The sequence below is a fragment of the Amblyraja radiata genome, chromosome 43, assembly GCF_010909765.2.
Source record: "Amblyraja radiata isolate CabotCenter1 chromosome 43, sAmbRad1.1.pri, whole genome shotgun sequence".
Classification (NCBI taxonomy): Eukaryota; Metazoa; Chordata; class Chondrichthyes; order Rajiformes; family Rajidae; genus Amblyraja; species Amblyraja radiata.
In genome coordinates this window covers 6,989,165-7,011,877 of record NC_045998.1, presented here as the reverse complement: position 1 = coordinate 7,011,877, position 22,713 = coordinate 6,989,165, and the positions used below count along the sequence as shown (strand labels likewise).

At 44.4% G+C, this 22,713-nt stretch overlaps 3 protein-coding genes across 3 annotated transcripts; 1 reads left to right on the top strand and 2 right to left on the bottom strand.

Annotated features, from left to right (window-relative positions):
* The first annotated feature begins 5,081 nt into the window (after nucleotides 1-5,081).
* LOC116968034 (late histone H2B.L4-like) lies at nucleotides 5,082-5,537 on the top strand. Its single transcript, XM_033014662.1, has one exon. It carries the CDS (start codon nucleotides 5,106-5,108, stop codon nucleotides 5,481-5,483), a length of 378 nt encoding a protein of 125 aa, XP_032870553.1. The 5' UTR covers nucleotides 5,082-5,105; the 3' UTR covers nucleotides 5,484-5,537.
* An 8,518-nt stretch (nucleotides 5,538-14,055) lies between these two features.
* Nucleotides 14,056-14,445, bottom strand: LOC116967990 (histone H4). Its single transcript, XM_033014626.1, has one exon. It carries the CDS (start codon nucleotides 14,441-14,443, stop codon nucleotides 14,132-14,134), a length of 312 nt encoding a protein of 103 aa, XP_032870517.1. The 5' UTR covers nucleotides 14,444-14,445; the 3' UTR covers nucleotides 14,056-14,131.
* A 295-nt stretch (nucleotides 14,446-14,740) lies between these two features.
* On the bottom strand, nucleotides 14,741-15,857 carry LOC116968053 (histone H1-like). The gene has a single exon (XM_033014675.1). The coding sequence runs from the start codon at nucleotides 15,808-15,810 to the stop codon at nucleotides 15,133-15,135; it is 678 nt and encodes a 225-aa protein (XP_032870566.1). The 5' UTR covers nucleotides 15,811-15,857; the 3' UTR covers nucleotides 14,741-15,132.
* Between the last annotated feature and the right edge of the window lie 6,856 nt (nucleotides 15,858-22,713).

The following is a 22,713-nucleotide window of genomic DNA, read 5'->3' as shown; positions in this document are numbered from 1 at the left end:
GGTGGGCCCGGACCTGCTGGAAGTGTACAACCACATGCTTCTAGCCGGCAGCATGTCAGGCTCCATGAGGAAGGGCTGCATCACTCTAATCTACAAGCAGAAGGGGGAGATGAAGGATATAAGTAATTGGAGACCCATTACATTGTTGAATGTAGATTACAAGATCCTGTCTAAGGCCATCGTCAACTGGGTCAAGTCTGCTCTGGGACGGGTGATCCACCATGTGCTGTACCTGGCAGGAAAATCTCAGACAGCCTAGCACTGGTGAGAGATACCATTGCTTACGTGCAGGACAGACGGGTGGATGCCTGCCTAGTCAGCTTGGACCAGGAGAAGGCCTTCGACAGGATATCGCACACGTACATGAGGGACGTGCTCTCCAAAATGGGTTTTAATAATAATAATAATAATACATTTTATTTAATGGGCGCCTTTCAGACATCTCAAGGACACCTTGCATAGTAATCGGAATAAAAACATATAATCGGAATAGAACAAGTAAAAAAGACATCACAGAGACACAAATTAAAAACAGAATTCAATCCAAAAACAGAAAATCAAAAACACAGTGTTTTGGGGAGGGAATCCAAAATTGGATCAAACTGCTCTACACCGATATCCGTGGTGCAGTCCAAATCAATGGGTGGGAATCAGACAGCTTTCCCATCAGGTCTGGAGTCAGGCAGGGTTGCCCTCTCTCTCCTGACTTGCTTGTCTGCTGTATTGAACCTTTTGCCGAGTCCATCAGGAAGGATGCGAGCATAAGAGGAGTGACATTGCCAGGCAGTGGGGACACTCGGGTCAAAACCTCCCTGTACATGGACAATGTCCCCATCTTCTGCTCGGATCCAGGGTCGGTCTGCAGATTGGTCAGCATCTGCGACCAGTTTGAATCGGCCACGGGAGCCAGGGTGAACCACAGGAAGAGCGAGGCCTTGCTCTGTGGCAACTGGCCTGACCGATCTTCCGTCCCCTTCACCATCAAGACTGCCTTCTTGAAGGTGCTGGAGATCTGGTTCGGGAGGGCTGAGGCATGTGACTAGTTTTGCTGGAGCAGATAGCCAAGGGTGGGAAGAAGCTGGAGCTGTGGTAGCAACGCTCCCTCTATATAACGGGAAAAAATTTGGTCATCAGATGTGAGGTGCTCTCGGGGCTGCTGTACTTGGCGCAAGTGTGGCCTGTCCCTCCCTCCTTCACCACAGGGATCCCCCGGGCCGTCTTCCAGTTCATCTTGGGGTCAAGGATAGACCGGGTGCGACGGGCCACAATACACAAGTTGGCAGACAACGAAGGTAAATGTATGCCCAACGTCGCCCTCACCCTGATGGCCACCTTCGTGTGTGTCTGCATCAGGCGGAGTATAGAGCCAAGGCACGTGGGCACCAAGTGTCACTAACTGCTGAAGTTCTACCTGTACCCGGTGTTGCGAAGGATGGGCCTGGCGCAGATGCCACGCATTGTGCCAGTCAGCTGGACATTGCCGCCCCATCTGTCATTTATGGAAAAGTTCTTCTGGACCAACACCTTTGACCACATGTCCATCGAGCAGTGGTCAGCACAGAACGTCCTGCAGGCACTGCAGGGAAAGGACTCCATGGATCCTGTGGCGTGGTTCCCAGAGCAGACTGCCCAGCTTGTCTGGCAAAATGCCTCATCGACACAACTCACCAACAAGCACCAAGACCTGGCTTGGGTGGCGATGAGGGGAGCCCTCCCAGTCAGATCCTTCCTGCACCGTCGGAACCTCACTACCAGCGCACGCTGCCCTTGGAACAGCTGCTATGGAGAGGAGACGGTTGCACACCTCTTCGCAGAATGTTGATTTGCAAACAGAGTCTGGAGAAGTATGCAGGGATCCCTGGGACGCTATATCCCGAACTGCTCCGTCACAGAGGACACTGTGATTTACGGACTGTTCCCAGGGACACATTCAGAGACTGATATCGAGTGCTGTTGGAAGGTCATCAACTTTGTGAAAGACACTCTTTGGTCTGCCGGAGCTTGTTCACCACCCAGCAGAGCGAGATGTCCGTCAGGGAATGTTGCCGACTGGCCCGCTGCAGATTGCAGGAGTACATGCTGAGGGACGCATTGAAGCTCGGTGCAGCCAACGCCAACGCTCGGTGGGGGAGGACCACCGTCTAGGGTCCTTCCGCTGCTGGACATGGGGGGCAGGGTGTGGTGGAGACGCCCCTCAAAATAAGGGAAGGTATCCCATGCCAGAGGGCCACATGAGTGTCAAGGGTGGGGGACAGATTTGTTAACTTTGAGCAATGTATATAGACTGTATTGAATAATTTGTATAGCCCCCGAAAATGTCGGATGAAATTTTTGCACGGTTCACGTTGTGAGGCAAATTAAATTTTACTTGTAATTTACTTAACTTTATTTAAGCTTTAAGCAACTTATTTCTTTAATACATAACTCAGAAACGTCTGGCTGATTCCGCAGGCCTTTCCCGCCCGAAATACTTTGCACATGCGCACACTCCGGAAAAGTCCTGCATATGCGCACACTCTAGAAGAGCCCCGCACATGTGCCCACTTCATTCTCCCCTCCTATTTATAAGTTGAGACGGTCAGGAGATTTAGTACGTCTTGATGACCATCGCAGCACTGGAGCTTCAGGAGATAATGGTGTTTCAATTGCTGGGGGTAGATATATTGCTTGGTCATCAACTTCACTCATATTGTTATTTAGATTTATAATTTTAGAATTTCTTATAGAAATTTCCATAGGTGATTCTGGAAGTGTTGGAGGAAGTTCTCGATTAGTGTTATCATGATGTGACGGAGCTGATGGAGGAAGTTCTCGATTAGTGTTATAAAGAAGTGACGGAACTGATGGAGAAGACGGACATGGTACAAGGTCACGAAGTGAGACAGTTGACTGACGTCCATCCCGATACTTGATAGTTGCATAAGAAAGGTTGACCAGTCAGTTCAACTCCATCAACAAAAGGTTCATTTTTATTTGATCGGACATAACGACAAAGCAACACAGGCCCAGGGCTAGTGAACCATGATGGCAGAGAAGTATCACTAGAAGTACGCCGTTTGAAGTTAAAGAACCGCTCATGTGGAGTAGTATTGGTAGCAGTTGACAGTAGAGATATGATGGAGTGTAATGCATCTGGTAGACCACATTCCCAATGCTGATCTGGTATATCATTTGACTTTAAAGCCAGTTTCACTGCTTTCCAAATGATTCCGTTATACCTCTCAACCTGACCATTTCCAATAGGATGATATGGTGTTGTTTTATTTGTTGCAAATCCTCTAATAGAAAGGTGGTCTTTTAAATCATTTGACATGAATGAGGTGCCCCTATCAGAATGTATGTAACTTGGAAATCCACAGAATGAAAACAGTTGATCTAAACATTTGATAACCATAGCCGCTGACATATTTGGACAAGGAAAGCAAATGGAAACCTCGAATATTCGTCAACTAAGGTAAGTATATTAACATTTCGAGAGAAGGATGGTAAAGGCCCTTTGAAGTCAATACTCAAACATTCCATAGGTTGAGTAGCTTTGATCAATCTTCCTTCTTCAGGACTGAAGAACCTTGGTTTTAATTCAGCACAGATTCTGCATGAAGCACACGTCATCTTCACATCTTCTCTAGAGAAAGGTAAGTTTTTGGAACGAACATAGTGTAACAAACGAGTGGCTCCAGGATGACACAGCCCATTGTGAAGATCAGTGAGTGCAGAAGAATTAACAGAGGCACAAAATGCTCGAGTTAATGAATCCGGAGCAACATTATCCTTACCAGGGTACTCAATTGAATAACTATATACAGATAATTCAATCCTTCATGAATTTAAGGATTTTTAAAGAAGTTTTTAATCTTCGTTCGTTTCCGATTATCCAGCATAAAAGCTACTGAACGCTGATGTTGCCTGGCTTTCAGCAACTAAGTTACAGAGAAAGGTTGAACAAGTTAGGGCTTTATTCTTTGGAGTGCAGAAGGTTAAGGGGGGACTTGATAGAGGTCTTTAAAATGATGAGAGGGATAGACAGAGTTGACGTGGATAAGCTTTTCCCACTGAGATTAGGGAAGATTCAAACAAGGGGACATGACTTGAGAATTAAGGGACAGAAGTTTAGGGGTAACATGAGGGGGAACTTCTTTACTCAGAGAGTGGTGGCTGTGTGGAATGAGCTTCCAGTGAAGGTGCTGGAGGCAGGTTCGTTTTTATCATTTAAAAATATATTGGATAGTTATATGGACGGGAAAGGAATGGACGGTTATGGTGTGAGTGCAGGTATATGGGACTAGGGGAGAATACGTGTTCGGCACGGACTAGAAGGGTCGAGATGGCCTGTTTCCATGCTGTAATTGTTATATGGTTATATGATCTGTTATCAAAGTGAAGTGCTGGCGAGCAAGGAAATGACTCAATTTCCTCACTGCTTCAATAATTGCTGTAACTTCCTTTTCGACGGGTGGGTATTGCAATTCACTACCTTGGAGAGTACGAGACATGGAAGCCACTGGTCTTCCTCCTTGATTTAATGTTAGATTTTTAGAATGTACGACATCTAAAAACCGTTGTACATTTTCATCATGTTCAGCTTGGTCTTTTCCTGCAATAGTTATATTCTCAAGATAAGGGAAAGTATCTTTAAGGTTTTCCTGTTCAACAAGTTTGTCCATCTCTGAAAAACAGCCACGCTATTAGTTACACCAAAAGAAACTGCAGTAGTGATATAATTTCCCATTTGCTTCAAACGCAGTGTGTTTCTTCTCTGATTCCTTCAAAGGAATTTGTTGGTAAACACTTTTTAAGTCAAAAGTATAGAATATCTTATATATTTATTACCTGAATAAAGTCTATTTTGAAATTTAAAAAAAATGATTGACAGCAGCAGATCCGCCGAACTCCGCCTCCCCGTCCTGTCACGTGTTACCGGACGGGGCAGTGGGCGCGCTCTGTGATTGGCCACATCAAGGTCCAATCAAAGGAATGATTGACACCATCCAATGACAACGTTCGCTTTCCCCAATCCCTCATTAGCATAGGGCGGTGGGACAATTTATTTAGTCCGCGCTCGGGTTGAGTTCCCTACATTTGTGTGTCCAAAGCCGACAGACGAAATGCCTGACGCACCGAAAGTGAAAGTGGCCAAGAAGGGCGCCAAGAAAGCCGTGTCCAAACCTGCAGGCAAGGCGGGTAAGAGGCGCAGGAGGTCGAGGAAGGAGAGTTACGGCATCTACATCTACAAAGTGATGAAGCAGGTTCACCCCGACACCGGCATCTCCTCCAAGGCCATGAGCATCATGAACTCGTTCGTCAACGATATTTTCGAGCGCATCGCGGGTGAGGCTTCCCGCTTGGCTCATTACAACAAGCGGTCGACCATCAGCTCCCGGGAGATCCAGACCGCCGTGCGCCTGCTGCTGCCCGGGGAGCTGGCCAAGCACGCCGTGTCGGAAGGGACAAAGGCGGTGACCAAGTATACCAGTTCGAAGTAAACATTCTCAATCCTGATAAACCGAAAACCCAAAGGCTCTTTTAAGAGCCACCCACAACCTCACTGAAAGAGTTGTAGCATTATTGCGACATCGAATTGCTGCAAAATTGTATGGGGACTTTGGCAAACACAGGTACAATATGTTGAATTGTGTTTATGTTTATCAAACTGCGGCCGGATTGTTCCCTGAATGCCGCTTTTACTGAGATCACAACTATAAGATCTTTGATCACAACAGGTTCAGTCACAGAACCACTTGACGCCGTAATCTCACATCCGACCGCACTTTATGAACTGACCCGACATAATTTAACGCTGTGTTATTTGTACAGAAACCCACCCGCTGTTATAATCCGTGAGACTCATTTCCTCCGTTCGATACCAGTTAATGGAGATATAAGATTAAATTGACGGGCGAAATGGTGTACGCAAGATCTGAGTTTATAATGTATTTGTATTTGGAGATTATTGGGAAAAACATTTGGGGAACAGTTCGGGACCAGTGATCACAATACCATTAGTTTCAATATAATTATGGAGAGGGTCAGAACTGGACCTAGGGTTGAGATTTTTGATTGGAGAAAGGCTAACTTTGAGGAGATGCGAAAGGATATAAAAGAAGTAAATTGGGACAGTTTGTTTTATGGGAAAGATGTGGAAGAGAAATGGAAGACATTTAAAGGTGACATTTTAAGAGTACAGAATCTTTATGTCCCTGTTCGGTTGAAAGGAAAGTAAAAATTGGAAAGAGCCATGATTTTCAAGGGATATTGGACACTTTCGGAAAAAGAGAGAGATCTACAATAATTATAGGCAGCATGGAGTGAATGAGGTGCTTGAGGAGTATAAAGAATGTAAAAAGAATCTTAAGAAAGAAATTAGAAAAGCTAAAAGAAGATATGAGGTTGCTTTGGCAAGTAAGGTGAAAGTAAATCCAAAGGGTTTCTACAGCTATATTAATAACAAAAGGATAACGAGGGATAAAATTGGTCCATTAGATAGTCAGAGTGGACAGCTATCTGCAGAGCCAAAAGAGAAGGGGGAGATATTGAACAATTTATTTTCTTCGGTATTCACCAAGGAGAAGGATATTGAATTATGTGAGGTAAGGGAAAAGTAGAGTAGCTATGGAAACTATGAGATTCAAAGAAGAGGAAGTACTGACACTTTTGCGAAATATAAAAGTGGATAAGTCTCCAGGCCCGGACAGGATATTCCCTAGGACATTGAGGAAAGTTAGTGTAGAAATAGCAGGGGCTATGACAGAAATAGTCGTTTCTCCATCCCCCCTGACTTTCCCCTTTCTGATATGGAACAGAAATATTTCAAATGTCATTAGAAACGTGAATGGTGCTGGAGGATTGGCGTACTGCGCATGTTGTTCCATTGTTTAAAAAAGTTTCTAAGAGAAAACCTAGCTATTATAGACCTGTTAGTTTGACATCAGTGGTGGGCAAATTAATGGAAAGGATACTTAGAGATAATATATATAAGCATCTGGATAAACAGGGTCTGATTAGGAACAGTCAACATGGATTTGTGCCTGGAAGGTCGTGTTTGACTAATCTTCTTGAATTGTTTGAAGAGGTTACTCGGGAAATTGATGAGGGTAAAGCAGTGGATGTTGTATATATGGACTTCAGTAAGGCCTTTGACAAGGTTCCTCATGGAAGGTTGATTAAGAAGGTTCAATTGTTGGGTATTAATGGTGGAGCAGCAAGATGGATTCAACAGTGGCTGAATGGGAGATGCCAGAGAGTAATGGTGGATGGTTGTTTGTCAGGTTGGAAGCCAGTGACTAGTGGGGTGCCACAGGGATCTGTGTTGGGTCCACTGTTGTTTGTCATGTACATCAATGATCTGGATGATGGTGTGGTAAATTGGATTAGTAAGTTTGCCGATGTTACTAAGATAGGAGGGGTTGTGGATAATGAAATAGATTTTCAAAGTCTACAGAGAGATTTATGCCAGTTGGAAGAGTGGGCTGAAAGATGGCAGATGGAGTTTAATGCTGATAAGTGTGAGGTGCTACATCTTGGCAGGACAAATCAAAATAGGAAGTACATGGTAAATGGTAGGGAATTGAAGAATGCAGGTGAACAGAGGGATCTGGGAATAACTGTGCACAGTTCCCTGAAAGTGGAGTCTCATGTAGATAGGGTGGTAAAGAAAGCTTTTGGTGTGCTGGCCTTTATAAATCAGAGCATTGCGTATAGAAGTTGGGATGTAACGTTAAAATTGTACAAGGCATTGGTGAGGCCAATTATGGAGTATGGTGTACAATTTTGGTCGCCTAATTATAGGAAGGACGTCAACAAAATAGAGAGAGTACAGAGGAGATTTACTAGAATGTTGCCTGGGTTTCAGCAACTAAGTTACAGAGAAAGGTTGAACAAGTTAGGGCTTTATTCTTTGGAGCGCAGAAGGTTAAGGGGGGACTTGATAGAGGTCTTTAAAATGATGAGAGGGATAGACAGAGTTGACGTGGATAAGCTTTTCCCACTGAGAGTAGGGAAGATTCAAACAAGGGGACATGACGAGAATTAAGGGACAGAAGTTTAGGGGTAACATGAGGGGGAACTTCTTTACTCAGAGAGTGGTGGCTGTGTGGAATGAGCTTCCAGTGAAGGTGGTGGAGGCAGGTTCGTTTTTATCATTTAAAAATAAATTGGATATTTATATGGACGGGAAAGGAATGGAGGGTTATGGTCTGAGCGCAGGTATATGGGACTAGGGGAGAATACGTGTTCGGCACGGACTAGAAGGCTCGAGATGGCCTGTTTCCGTGCTGTAATTGTTATATAGTTATATTATATGGTTATATGAATGGCGGTGCTGGGTTGAAGGGCCAAATGGCCTACTCCTGCACCTATTTTTTTATATTTTCTATGTCTTTCTAAGGAGGCTAAATCCCTGAGGCCAGACCAGGTGTATCCCAGGACATTGTGGGAAGCCAGGTTAAAATTGCAGTGGATCTGGGAGATATACTTGCATCATTGTTAGGCACAGGTCATGTATTGGGGAAGTTGCTGCGGGGGATTTTGAGAAACAGGGTCTACCTGCATTTGGACTGATTAGTGTGGCGAGGGGAGTAAACTGGAACAGGACAAGACCTGTTGAGTGATAGGTAGATACAGGTGGGGATGGTTGGTGGGCAGATGGTTTCACCATTGAAATATTAAAAAAAGAAAAGGTGAGTCATAAGGACAGAGGATGTGCGGATTGTGATAGAGGTTGTGATGAAAGAAAAATAAGGGGTGAGTTTGGGAATTGTTTGTAGATTAGTTACCTTAAACTGGTGAATTCAATGTTCATATCATCAGGTTGTAGGCTGCCCAAGCAGAATATAAAGTACTGTTCCTCCAGTTTGTGTGTGGCCTCACTCTGGCAATAGAGGAGGCCCAGCACAGAAAGGTCAATATGGGAATTGGAGGGGGAGGTAAAATGGTTAGCCACTGGGAAGTCCAGGCCTTGGTGGATTGAGTGCAAGTCTTCAGTGAAACGGTCACCCAGTCTACACCAGGTCTCGCCATACAGGAAGCCACAGCAGGAACACCAAATACAACAGAGGTGGTTAAAGGAGGTGCACATGAATCTTTGTCTCATGTTAAGGACAGCTAAGATCCTTGGGTAAATGTGAGGGAAGAGGTCAAGGCACAGGTGTTACATCTCCTGCGGTTGCAGAGGAAAGTAGCTGGGGAAGGGGTGGTTTGGGTGGGAAGGGATGACTGAAACAAGAAGTTGCAGAGGGTGTGGTCTGTTGAAGGCAGAAAGGGATAGAAACATAGACATTAGGTGCAGGAGTAGGCCATTCGGCCCTTCGAGCCTGCACCGCCATTCAATATGATCATGGCTGATCATCCAACTCAGTATCCTGTACCTGCCTTCTCTCCATACCCCCTGATCCCTTTAGCCACAAGGGCCACATCTAACTCCCTCTTAAATATAGCCAATGAACTGGCCTCAACTACATTCTGTGGCAGATAATTCCGGAGATTCGCCACTCTCTGTGTGAAAAATGTTTTTCTCATCTCGGTCCTAAAAGATTTCCCCCTTATCCTTAAACTGTGACCCCTTGTTCTGGACTTCCCCAACATCGGGAACAATCTTCCTGCATCTAGCCTGTCCAACCCCTTAAGAATGTTGTAAGTTCCTATAAGATCCCCCCTCAATCTTCTAAATTTTAGCGAGTACAAGCCGAGTCTGTCCAGTCTTTCTTCATATGAAAGTCCTGACATCCCAGGAATCAGTCTGGTGAACCTTCTCTGCACTCCCTATCTGGCAAGAATGTCTTTTTCAGATTAGGAGACCAAAACTGTACGCAATACTCCAGGTGTGGTCTCACCAAGACCCTGTACAACTGCAGTAGAACCTCCCTGCTCCTATACTCAAATCCTTTTGCTATGAAAGATGAAGATGGGAAGCTGTGACCGGTGGTGGGATCACGGTGACGGTATGTATTAGTTAAAGGAAAGCTGGAAAACAAAGTAGTGACACTGATCAATGTATATGACCCACCAGAGAGTACCAAATGTATTTTCAAAACATGTTTGACATTATTGCTTTAGAGACTGAAGGTATTTTGATATGTGGAGGGGACTTCAATGTGGTCATGACACATAATTTCGATACAACAAGCCTAAAAAAACCCAAGATGCATCTGACAAAGTTGATTAACACACCAGTGCAGGAAATGGGCCTAATTGATGTTTGGAGCGAACTTCACCCTTTAGAAAGGGACTACACAGACTAATCAGTTCCTCACTCAACCTACTCCAGGATTGACTACTTTTGAATGAATACAGGTGAAAGCCACAGGATCACAGAGTGTAAAATCGGGGTGGCAGATGTATCTGATCACAGTGCGATCAGCTTGACAGTACACCTGAATAGTAGAAAAATAAATACTGTTTGGAGGTTCAATGTGGGTATTTTAAATAATAAGGCAAATGTGGAACAAATAAGGGAAGAGATAAAAAGGTACATAGAAGAGGATGGGGATGTGGATCCTGTAATACTGTGGGATGCTATGAAGGCAGTTATACGTGGAAAGCTGATCGCCCTGACATCATCACAAAAAAAGGCCCGACTAGCTACGTATGAACATAAAGTAGAAACATTGAAAGAATTGGAGAAAAAACATAAAATCATACAGGATCAGTTGGTACTAAAACAGATTAAGGAAATAAGGGGGGAGATGAGATCCTCTGGGGAGATATGGAAAAAAGGGCAAGATTTGTAAAGCAGACCTATTATGAAGCAGGATCAAAAGCAACTAGACTCCTGGCCAGACACCTGCGTAAACAGCAGGCCTCTATTACAATTCATAAAATAAGAGATCCTAAAACCAATCAATTATCACATGAACCAGGTGAGATAGAAAGAATATTTGAAGAATACTATAAGAAACTCTATTCTAAACCACCATCAGCTGACGAAAGGACAATGAGAAGTTTTCTTAACTCACTCAACCTGCCATCCACACAATGTGGAGTGTTCTTCTAATATTATCCTGTGAGACACAAAATAATACTATTATGTCACAATTTACAGTTAAGGAGCTGGAAGCTGCAATCAGTAGACTTAAGGCGAGACTACAAATTATTTACCTCAATCATTTGCAATAGACTCGAGACTTTGGTACCAGATCTGATTAATGAAGACCAAACTGGATTTATTTGGGGGCGTCAAACACAGGATAATATTAGAAGAACACTCCACATTGTGGATAATGCTCAAAAAAAGGATACAAATATGGTTCTGGTCAGTTTTGATGCAGATAAAGCCTTTGATAGTGTTAGTTGGGTGTTTTTATATGAAGTACTAAGGAGATTTGGTTTCAATGAAGATGCAATTTGGTGTATTAAAACAATATATCAGGAGCCTACAGCTAGGATTAAGGTAAATGGAAACATATCAAAAAGGATCCAGTTAGAGAGGGGCACAAGGCAAGGATGCTGTCTTTCTCCTACTCTCTTCGTTTTGTATATTGAACCCTTAGCACAAGCAATAAGGCAGAGAGAAGACATGTAAGGGGTCAAAATAGGGGGGAAAGAACATAATTGGTCCTTTTGCTGATGATATCATTATTTTTATTGAACGACCAGATATCTGTCTCCCAAATCAAATGAACCTATTTGAAACATATGGATACTACTCGGGTTATAAACTGAATATAACAAAAACACAAATTATTTCATTCAATTATTCTCCATCCCAACAAACCAGAGATGCATATAATCTGAAATGGAATTCTAAAACAATGCAGTATCTTGGTGTAACTATAACCAAAACACTTTCCAACTTGTTTGAAACTAATTATAACAAAATTGAAGAAAACATCAAAAAGGATGTTGAAAGGTGGTCTACCCTTCCTCTAGACTTCAGTGCCAGAATACGAACAGTAAAAATGAATATCTTATATAAACTACTATATTTATTCCAATCTCTCCCAATTAATGTTCCCCAAGATAAATTCATAGCCTGGGATAAAATGATCTCTAGATTCATTTGGAATAGCAAAAAAACAAGAATAAAACTAACAACACTTCAACTGCTGAAAAGCAAGGGTGGAATGGCTTTACCAAATCTGAGGAAATACTTTTTGCAGCTCAACTCAGATCTCTGGCTTGTTGGTGTAGACTTGATTATGAATCTCGATGGAAAGAAATGGAAAGGGAGATACAGGGTTACCAGACCCAGATTTTGGTGGGAGACAAATATCTGAGAGGGGCTTTGAAACATGCTATGGATCCAATAGTAGCATTTACTTTAGAAATATGGAATGTTATAGTGGAAAAATACAAATTAAAAAGAGGGGTTCACGCATTGAAGTGGTTCGCATATGACTCAAAGTTTAAGCCAGGGGTGTATGATTCAAGATTCAAAGAGCAACACAGTGATCAAAAAACTCAAGGCCCACTTTGCCCGACAGGGGATTCCTGACATTGTTATCTCGGATAACGGACCCCAGTATGCATCACAAGAGTTTCAGCACTTCAGCCAGAAGTGGGGCTGTGAACACAGGACATCGTCGCCGGGATACCCGCAGAGTAATGGGAAGGCGGAGTCAGCGGTAAAGACAGCCAAGCGCCTGATGCTGAAGGCTGCAGCAGCGAGACAGGATCCGTACTTGGCAATGCTGGATCATCGCAACACACCGAGCCAGGGCCTCAACACAAGCCCGGCACAGAGACTCCTAAGCAGGAGGACCAGGACCCTGCTTCCCACAAAGGACACTCTGCTGAAGCCAGAGGTGACACACGACGAACAGGGACTGAAATACAACAGACAGAGACAGGAAAAGTACTACAACCGCACAGCAAAAGACATGGACACTCTGAAAAGAGAGGACAGTGTGAGAGTACAGCCCTGTGACACACACAAGGGTTGGAGACCAGCGAGAGTGGTCCAACAGGTGAGCCATAGATCGTATGAGGTGGAGTTAGAGTCAGGAGGTGTTCTGAGACGAAATCGTCGCCACCTCAGACACAATCTCACCACGCTCACACCAACACAAAACACACCCACACCAACAGTGACTGAGGCGGCCATACCGCCAGATGGCCCAGCAGAGAACCAAGACACGGTCACCAGGTCAGGTCGACAAGTTACAGTGACTGAGGCGGCCATACCGCCAGATGGCCCAGCAGAGAACCAAGACACGGTCACCAGGTCAGGTCGACAAGTTGTCACCACGGTCACCAGGTCAGGTCGACAAGTTGTCAGACCCCGTTACCTGACAGACTATACTCAGTGATTAGAGTATGGACTATGAAAAAAAAAAGAAATGAAAATGTGTTGTTTATGCACTTGTTGGAAACGGATGTTTTGAACTGTTGATTTATTATTACTTATGTTGTTAGATCTGTTGTAAATGAGCAGAGCATATGGTACAAGTGTTGTACATAATACCTAAGGGAAAGAGACTAACTTGAAAAAAGAAAAAGAAAGATGTAACAATAGGATTGTTTATTTAAGTACTGTTGTACGGGGGACTGGTTTAGAGGTGACACCGGGGCGTGGCCCAGTTCGGATGGTGACTGCATAAAGACAATAAAGTTCAAGTAAGCAAGACTGCTTTAATCGTCCATTATGTATAGTCCAGATAGAGACAGAACATAATGAAACACCTACCAACTTAATTTCGAATTAATTTAAATCACCTCCTTTTGTGAATGCAGCACTATTTTGTACCTACCAACTTAATTTCGAATTAAATTAAATCACCTCCGTAAACCACTAAGCCTGAATATGCGGTGCGAATTTACAGACCCGATGTGGAAACTGACGGTATTCAGTTCTACCTGAGACTGGAGATAAACCACTGCTTCCCGAGAATGTTTCGAGTCGACCTTTGTGTTGCTGGATTTACAAAGCGTTAAGTGGCAAAGGGGATAGTCTCTATGATTTTTGGCCTGGAGAATGGTCCACTATAAGCCCCTCCTCAGTTTAAACCTTCAGAAAATCTGCCCAACTTCAGCTTTCCTCATCACAACCGCTGAAAGCAAGAATCAATCAAATACATGCAACTGTCGGGCAATAACTAAAAGTTCATTCATTCCATACTGATCACTGCTCCCTCAGTGAAATGGTGGGTGGCTCTTAAAAGAGCCTTTGTTTTGTCGATTGGATAAAGGAAATAATTCTTCAACCGCCGAAGCCATACAGAGTGCGGCCCTGGCGTTTCAGAGCGTACACCACATCCATGGCAGTGACCGTCTTACGCTTGGCGTGCTCGGTGTAGGTGACCGCATCTCTGATCACATTCTCCAAGAAAACCTTCAGCACCCCACGGGTCTCCTCGTAGATCAGACCCGATATTCGCTTGACACCGCCACGCCGAGCCAGGCGGCGGATAGCTGGTTTGGTGATGCCTTGGATATTATCGCGAAGTACTTTGCGATGCCGTTTGGCTCCGCCTTTGCCCAGTCCTTTGCCTCCTTTCCCTCTGCCAGACATGTTTCTTCACTCAAGTCGCTGCACAATAAATGACCGAATGCTACTGTGTACTTTTATATACAGCGCCCCGACCTGGTCGAGAAATGCAGAGAGAGAGAGAGAGAGAGAGAGAGAGGGGGATGAGACAGAGTCAGAGTGACAGACAGAGCAGAGAGCGGCCTCCCCCGGTTTTCGGCAGCCGCCAATTCCCAACGGTGTGCTGACAATACACCCAAGACTCAGCGCCCCGCAAACTTTCACAGGCACGGATTCCACATTAAAGAGCAATTAGTAATATTTCTGTCTAAATGCATTGACAATTAATGAGTCTCCTTCCCATTCATCTTCAGAGCTCGTTCCCTCTCCCCAAATCATCCCTCCAACACAATTCAGCAGTTTACAAACACATTAACCCACTGATCTGGGGATCCTCCCGAGTTGGACTTTGGGCTGTGAGCGGGAATTCACCATCAATGTTGCAGTTTCACAGAGAAGCCGTAAACTGCGCCCAATCACGGTGTTTATTTCAGACACCAGGGAGGGGGCAGTGAATTACCGGGGATCCCAGGTTTAATGGGAATTATTTCCCGTTGGCAGAGCCTCGTCCTGGGACTGTAACCCTTTATTCAGGATCAGCTCTTTCTGGGGAGATGTGAGTGGCTCTGAGAAGAGCCGTTGGGTTTATGTATTTACAAGTTGATCGTTTCAATTCATTTTCTTGTCGTTTTCTTCAGGACTTTCGCCGCTGGTTTCGGCTTCCGCGCTTTTCTCGACGTCTTGACCACTTTCACCTTAGTTACTGGGGCCTTCCTGGGGCTCTTGGGCGCCGCCTTCTTGGCCGCTGATTTCTTAGCCACCGGTCTCTTAGGTGTTGGTTTCTTGACCCCAACTTTCTTGGCGGGAGATTTCTTGACCCCAACTCTCTTGGCCGGAGATTTCTTGTTTACAGTTTTTTGGGGCATTTTCTTTGCCGGTGGTTTCTTGGGAGCGTTTTTTTTGACGGTCGGATTTTTGGTCTTCGAAACCTTGGACGCTGGTTTCTTGGCTTTCTTTGCCATTTTCACGGCGCCTTGTTTCGCAGCGGCCTTGAAGGAGCCCGAGGCGCCCGTGCCCTTGGTCTGAACCAGGGAGCCGGTTTCCAATTTCCTCTTGATGGTCACCTTGATGAGCTTGTGGTACTTTTCAACATCGATACCGCTGGCGGCCAGTCCCTTCGATACCGCCACCAGGGACATTCCTCGCCGTTCCTTGCAATCCGCAACAATCTTGTCGATCCGTTCCCCCAGCTTGGGACCGGCGGTCTTTTTCCGGGCGGCCGCCGCCTTCTTCTTGGGAGCCTTGGTTTGGGCGGGCGGAGGAGCCGCTTCGGCGGCTGCGGTCTCGCTCATATCAGCAACTCTGCACAAGTTATCTCTCACAGTCAGGACTGGGTGAGAAATGAAGCGAGAGGCGGCGGCACAGAGCAACTTAAAGGCAGAGAGCGGACGGGGCGGAAACATCCTGTTGTCAGCTCCCGGCGCCACTGTGTTTCTCTCTCCTCAAAGAGTCTCAAATTCTTATGAAAATCGTACACCTTTGTGTCCCAGACCGCCCCTAGTCTGTCATTGAGGCCGGAAGGTTTGCTTCAAAGAAAGTCTGACCCGAATTAAATGCAGCATGTTCCATTTAAACTGGTTTCATTGCTGCGTTGAGCGTGGTTTCTGCTCCGATCGCTGACATACTCGCCGCTATTCGACTGAAATGTTAAAACTAACTAACACGTTGCGGTTCGTTCGTACCCCAGGATTGAGATCACTGGCGGGGCGAACTTGTGACAGGGAAACATTTTCATTTTCCACCCGGGGGGCTGGGAAATCCGGCGATATGATGGCACCCACAAACACAGTGACATCAGTCTAAATCACGGGCCCCTTTAACATGCAGAAACGAGGAACTACAGTTGCTGGTTTACAAAAATAGACATCATGTACACTCAACGACTGAGACAGCATCCATGTGTAAATCCTGGCCAAAATAGAGGCAGAATAGAACCAACATTTAGCAGAGGATTCGTGCATTACAAGGTCTTTTTGCCCAAGTCTGTATTTCGGTATAAGAACCCACAAGCTGCTGGCTGGTGCCAGGAAGTTTAGGTCCCAGATCAGTGTTTCGGATAAGATATGTACAAGTATCTCTTCAATTGTCAATATGTATGAGATTCTTGCAGAGGACCTCCACCATGTTGTAAATGCATGAGTTTGATTGGATTGCTGCAAAGGATATGTAAATAATGTTGCAAGACAGTTCCCCTGCTGTTTGTTGATTGGCCAAAGTTTTAAGCCCGAGCAGATTTGTTTTGAGTTCCAGGGTAAATGTTGTATTATTCAGTGAACTAAGTAAGTTTATTGGCCAAGTATTCACATACAAGGATTTTGCCTTGGTGCTCCGCCTACAAGTAACAACATGACATACAGTGACAGTTACGAATTACTAAGAAAACACTAAACATTTAGAGTAATAAAACACCAAATGATAAAACACTTCTGCAAGAAACATTGTTTTAGATATACTGTAATTGGTTGGTAGAACTGTCAAAAATGTATTGATGTAATTAATATGATTGATTGGACTGTAAAGAGACCACCCCTATGTTGTTCGGCCTTTTAAGTTTCATGAACCTAAAAAAGGTAGCCTCATTTTAGATCAGTGTCGATTTTCAGGAGGGGCGCTTGGGACTGCGCGACCTTTTGGTGTGTGTCTGCTTGCATGAGGCTGAAGGGCTTGGCCAGGCAGAGACAAGGATCGAACCTGCGGTGGTTTATTTATCATATAGGGGAATTTGCTGTTCATTCTAAAAATAAAGTTCAGTTGGTCCAGTGCCTGAGTCAGTGTTTTTTACTGAGCTAGACTAGGGGGGTAAGCTGGAGAAGAGTGTATTTACACATAGAAACATAGACACATAAAAAATAGATGCAGGAGTAGGCCATTCGGCCCTTCTAGCCTGCACCGCCATTCAATATGATCATGGCTGATCACCCAACCGTGTATCCTGTACCTGCCTTCTCTCCATACCCCATGATCCCTTTAGCCACAAGGGCCACATCTAACTCCCTCTTAAAGATAGCCAATGAACTGGCCTCAACTACCTTCTGTGGCAGAGAATTCCACAGATTCACCACTCTCTGTGTAAAAATGTTTTTCTCATCTAGGTCCTAAAATACTCCCCCTCGTCCTTAAACTGTGACCCCTTGTTCTGGACTTTCACAACATCGGGAATAATCTTCCTGCATCTAGCCTGTCCAACCCCTTAAGAATTTTGTAAGTTTCTATAAGATCCCCCCTTAATCTTCTAAATTCTAGTGAGTACAAGCCGAGTCTATCCAGTCTTTCTTCATATGAAAGTCCTGCCATCCCAGGAATCAGTCTGGTGAACATTCTCTGTACTCCCTCTATGGCAACAATGTCCTTCCTCAGATTAGGAGACCAAAAATGTACGCAATACTCCAGGTGTGGTCTCACCAAGACCCTGTAGCAGTGGAACCTCCCTGCTCCTATACTCAAATCCTTTTGTTATGAATGCTAACATACCATTCGCTTTCTTCACTGCCTGCTGCACCTGCATGCCAACTTTCAATGACTGGTGTACCATAACACCTAGGTCTCGTTGCATCTCCCCTTTTCCTAATCGGCCACCATTCTAGGTTAGATTATGAAAGAAAACTGGCAGGGAACATAAAAATTGACTGCAAAAGTTTTTATAGATATGTGAAAAGAAAGAGATTAGTTAAAACAAATGTAGGTCCCTTGCAGTCAGAAACGGGTGAGTTGATCATGGGGAACAAGGATATGGCGGACCAATTGAATAACTACTTTGGTTCCGTCTTCACTAAGGAAGACATAAATAATCTGCCGGAAATAGCAGGGGACCGCGGGTCAAAGGACTTGGAGGAATTGAGTGAAATCCAGGTTAGCCGGGAAGTGGTGTTGGGTAAATTAAATGGATTAAAGGCCGATAAATCCCCAGGGTCAGATAGGCTGCATCCCAGAGTACTTAAGGAAGTAGCTCCAGAAATAGTGGATGCATTAGTAATAATCTTTCAAAACTCTTTAGATTCTGGAGTAGTTCCTGAGGATTGGCGGGTAGCAAACGTAACCCCACTTTTTAAGAAGGGAGGGAGAAAGAAAACGGGGAATTACAGACCAGTTAGTCTAACATCGGTAGTGGGGAAACTACTAGAGTCAGTTATTAAAGATGGGATAGCAGCACATTTGGAAAGTGGTGAAATCATTGGACAAAGTCAGCATGGATTTACAAAAGGTAAATCATGTCTGACGAATCTTATAGAATTTTTCGAGGATGTAACTAGTAGCGTGGATAGGGGAGAACCAGTGGATGTGGTGTATCTGGACTTCCAGAAGGCTTTCGACAAGGTCCCACATAAGAGATTAGTTTACAAACTTAAAGCACACGGCATTGGGGGTTCAGTATTGATGTGGATAGAGAACGGGCTGGCAAACAGGAAGCAAAGAGTAGGAGTAAACGGGTCCTTTTCACAATGGCAGGCAGTGACTAGTGGGGTACCGCAAGGCTCAGTGCTGGGACCCCAGCTATTTACAATATATATTAATGATCTGGATGAGGGAATTGAAGGCAATATCTCCAAGTTTGCGGATGACACTAAGCTGGGGGGCAGTGTTAGCTGTGAGGAGGATGCTAGGAGACTGCAAGGTGACTTGGATAGGCTGGGTGAGTGGGCAAATGTTTGGCAGATGCAGTATAATGTGGATAAATGTGAGGTTATCCATTTTGGTGGCAAAAACAGGAAAGCAGACTATTATCTAAATGGTGGCCGACTAGGAAAAGGGGAGATGCAGCGAGACCTGGGTGTCATGGTACACCAGTCATTGAAAGTGGGCATGCAGTTGCAGCAGGCAGTGAAGAAAGCGAATGGTATGTTAGCTTTCATAGCAAAAGGATTTGAGTATAGGAGCAGGGAGGTTCTACTGCAGTTGTACAGGGTCTTGGTGAGACCACACCTGGAGTATTGCGTACAGTTTTGGTCTCCAAATCTGAGGAAGGACATTATTGCCATAGAGGGAGTGCAGAGAAGGTTCACCAGACTGATTCCTGGGATGTCAGGACTGTCTTATGAAGAAAGACTGGATAGACTTGGTTTATACTCTCTAGAATTTAGGAGATTGAGAGGGGATCTTATAGAAACTTACAAAATTCTTAAGGGGTTGGACAGGCTAGATGCAGGAAGATTGCTCCCGATGTTGGGGAAGTCCAGGACAAGGGGTCACAGCTTAAGGATAAGGGGGAAATCCTTTAAAACCGAGATGAGAAGAACTTTTTTCACATAGAGAGTGGTGAATCTCTGGAACTCCCTGCCACAGAGGGTAGTCGAGGCCAGTTCATTGGTTATATTTAAGAGGGAGTTAGATGTGGCCCTTGTGGCTAAGGGGATCAGAGGGTATGGAGAGAAGGCAGGTACGGGATACTGAGTTGGATGATCAGCCATGATCATATTGAATGGCGGTGCAGGCTCGAAGGGCCGAATGGCCTACTCCTGCACCTAATTTCTATGTTTCTATGTTTCTATTCACATAGTAGTCTACTTTCCTGTTTTTGCAACCAAAGTGGATAACCTCACATTTATCCACATTATACTGCATCTGCCATGCATTTGCCCACTCACCCAACCTATCCAAGTAACCTTGCAGCCTCCTAGCATCCTCCTCACAGCTAACACTGCCCCCCAGATTCATGTCATCCACAAACTTGGAGATGTTGCATTCAATTCCCTCATCCAGATCATTAATATATATTGTATATAGCTGGGGTCCCAGCACTGAGCCTTGCGGTACCCCACGAGTCACTGCCTGCCATTCTGAAAATGACCCATTTACTCCTATTCCTTGCTTCCTGTCTGCCAGCCAGTTCTCTATCCACATCAATACTGAACCCCCAATACTGTGTGCTTTAAGTTTGCATACTAATCATTTATGTGGGACCTTGTCGAAAGCCTTCTGAAAGTCCAGATATAACACATCCACTGGTTCTCCCTTATCCACTCTACTAGTTACATCCTCGAAAAATTCTATAAGATTCGTCAGACATGATTTACCTTTCATAAATCCATGCTAACTTTGTCCAATGATTTCACCACTTTCCAAAGTGCTGCTATCCCATCTTTAATAACTGACTCTAGCATTTTCCCCACTACTGATGTTAGACTAACGTCTGTAATTACCCGTTTTTTCTCTCCCTTCCTTTTTAAAAAGTGGGGTTACATTAGCTACCCTCCAATCCTCAGGAACTACTCCAGAATCCAAAGAGTTTTGAAAAATTATCACTAAGGCATCCACTATTCCTGGGGCTACTTCCTTAAGTACTCTGGGATGCAACTTATCTGGCCCTGGGGATTTATCGGCCTTTAATCCATTCAATTTACCTAACACCACTTCCCGGCTTACCTGGATTTCACTCAGTTCCTCCATCTCATTTGACCCCCGGTCCCCTGCTCTATCCGGAAGATTATTTATGTCTTCCTTAGTGAAGACAGAACCAAAGTAGTTATTCAATTGGTCTGCATGGAGAAAATGGATAAGTGATGTTTCGGTTCAAGATACACTTCAGACTTTCGTGCCTTTAATATGCTCCCTCTGTCGCAATGTTCACATGGAGACATACAGTGGCTTGCAAAAGTTTTCATACCCCTTGAACTTTTCCACATTTTGTCACGTTACAACCACAAACGGAAATGTATTTTATTGGGATTTTATGTGATAGAGCAACACAAAGTGGTGCATAATTGTGAAGTGGAAGGAAAATGATACATGGTTTTCAAATTTTTTTAGAAATAAAAAACTGAAAAGTGTGGCGTGCAAAAGTATTCAGCCCCCCTGAGTCAATACTTTGTAGAACCACCTTTCGCTGCAATTACAGCTGCAAGTCTTTTGGGATATGTCTCTACCAGCTTTGCACATCTAGAGACTGAAATTTTTGCCCATTCTTCTTTGCAAAATAGCTCAAGCTCAGTCAGATTGGATGGAGAGCGTCTGAGAACAGCAATTTTCAAGTCTTGCCAGAGATTCTCAATTGGATTTTGGACTTTGACTGGGCCATTTTAACACATGAATATGCTTTGATCTAAACCATTCCATTGTAGCTCTGGCTGTATGTTTAGGGTCGTTGTCCTGCTGGAAGGTGAACCTCCGCCCCAGTCTCAAGTCTTTTGCAGACTCTAAAAGGTTTTCTTCCAAGTTTGCCCCGTATTTGGCTCCATCCATCTTCCCATCAACTCTGACCAGCTTCCCTGTCCCTGCTGAAGAAAAGCATCCCCACAGCATGATGCTGCCACCACCATGTTTCACAGTGGGGATGGTGTGTTCAGGGTGATGTGCAGTGTTAGTTTTCCGCCACACATAGCGCTTTGCATTTAGGCCAAGAACTTCAATTTTGGTCTCATATGACCAGAGCACCTTCCTCCACATGGTTGCTGTGTCCCCCACATGGCTTATGGCTTTTTTTCAACAATGGCTTTCTTCTTGCCACTCTTCCATAAAGGCCCGATTTGTGGAGTGCACGACTAATAGTTGTCCTGTGGACAGATTCTCCCACCTGAGCTGTGGATCTCTGCAGCTCCTCCAGAGTTACCATGGGCCTCTTGGCTGCTTCTCTGATCAGTGCTCTCCTTGCCCGGCCTGTCAGTTTAGCTGGACGGCCATGTCTTGGTAGGTTTGCAGTTGTGCCATACTCTTTCCATTTTCAGATGATGGATTGAACAATGCTCCGTTAGATGTTCAAAGCTTGGGATTTTATTTTATAACCTAACCCTGCTTTAAACTTCTCCACAACTTTATCCCTGACCTGTCTGATATGTTCCATGTGCTTCATGATGCTGTTTGTTCACTAATGTTCTCTAACAAACCTCTGAGGCCTTCACAGAACAGCTGTATTTATAACGAGATTAGATTACACAAGTGGACTCTATTTACTAATTAAGTGATTTCTGAAGGCAATAGGTTGCACTGGATTTTATTTAGGGGTATCAGAGTAAAGGGGGCTGAATGCTTTTGCACGCCACACTTTTCAGTTTTTTATTTGTAAAAAAATTTGAAAACCATGTATCTTTTTCCATCCACTTCACAATTATGCGCCACTTTGTGTTGGTCTATCACATAAAATCCCAATAAAATACATTTACGTTTGTGGTTGTAACGTGACAAAATGTTGAAAAGTTCAAGGGGTATGAAAACTTTTGCAAGCCACTGTATAACAAGATCAAGGCCCTTTGGCCCAACTTAAT

Bases quoted from the DNA above. Each gene is read 5' to 3' on its own strand.
- LOC116968034 (XM_033014662.1), top strand. From the start codon at position 5,106: ATGCCTGACGCACCGAAAGTGAAAGTGGCCAAGAAGGGCGCCAAGAAA.
- LOC116967990 (XM_033014626.1), bottom strand. From the start codon at position 14,443: ATGTCTGGCAGAGGGAAAGGAGGCAAAGGACTGGGCAAAGGCGGAGCC.
- LOC116968053 (XM_033014675.1), bottom strand. From the start codon at position 15,810: ATGAGCGAGACCGCAGCCGCCGAAGCGGCTCCTCCGCCCGCCCAAACC.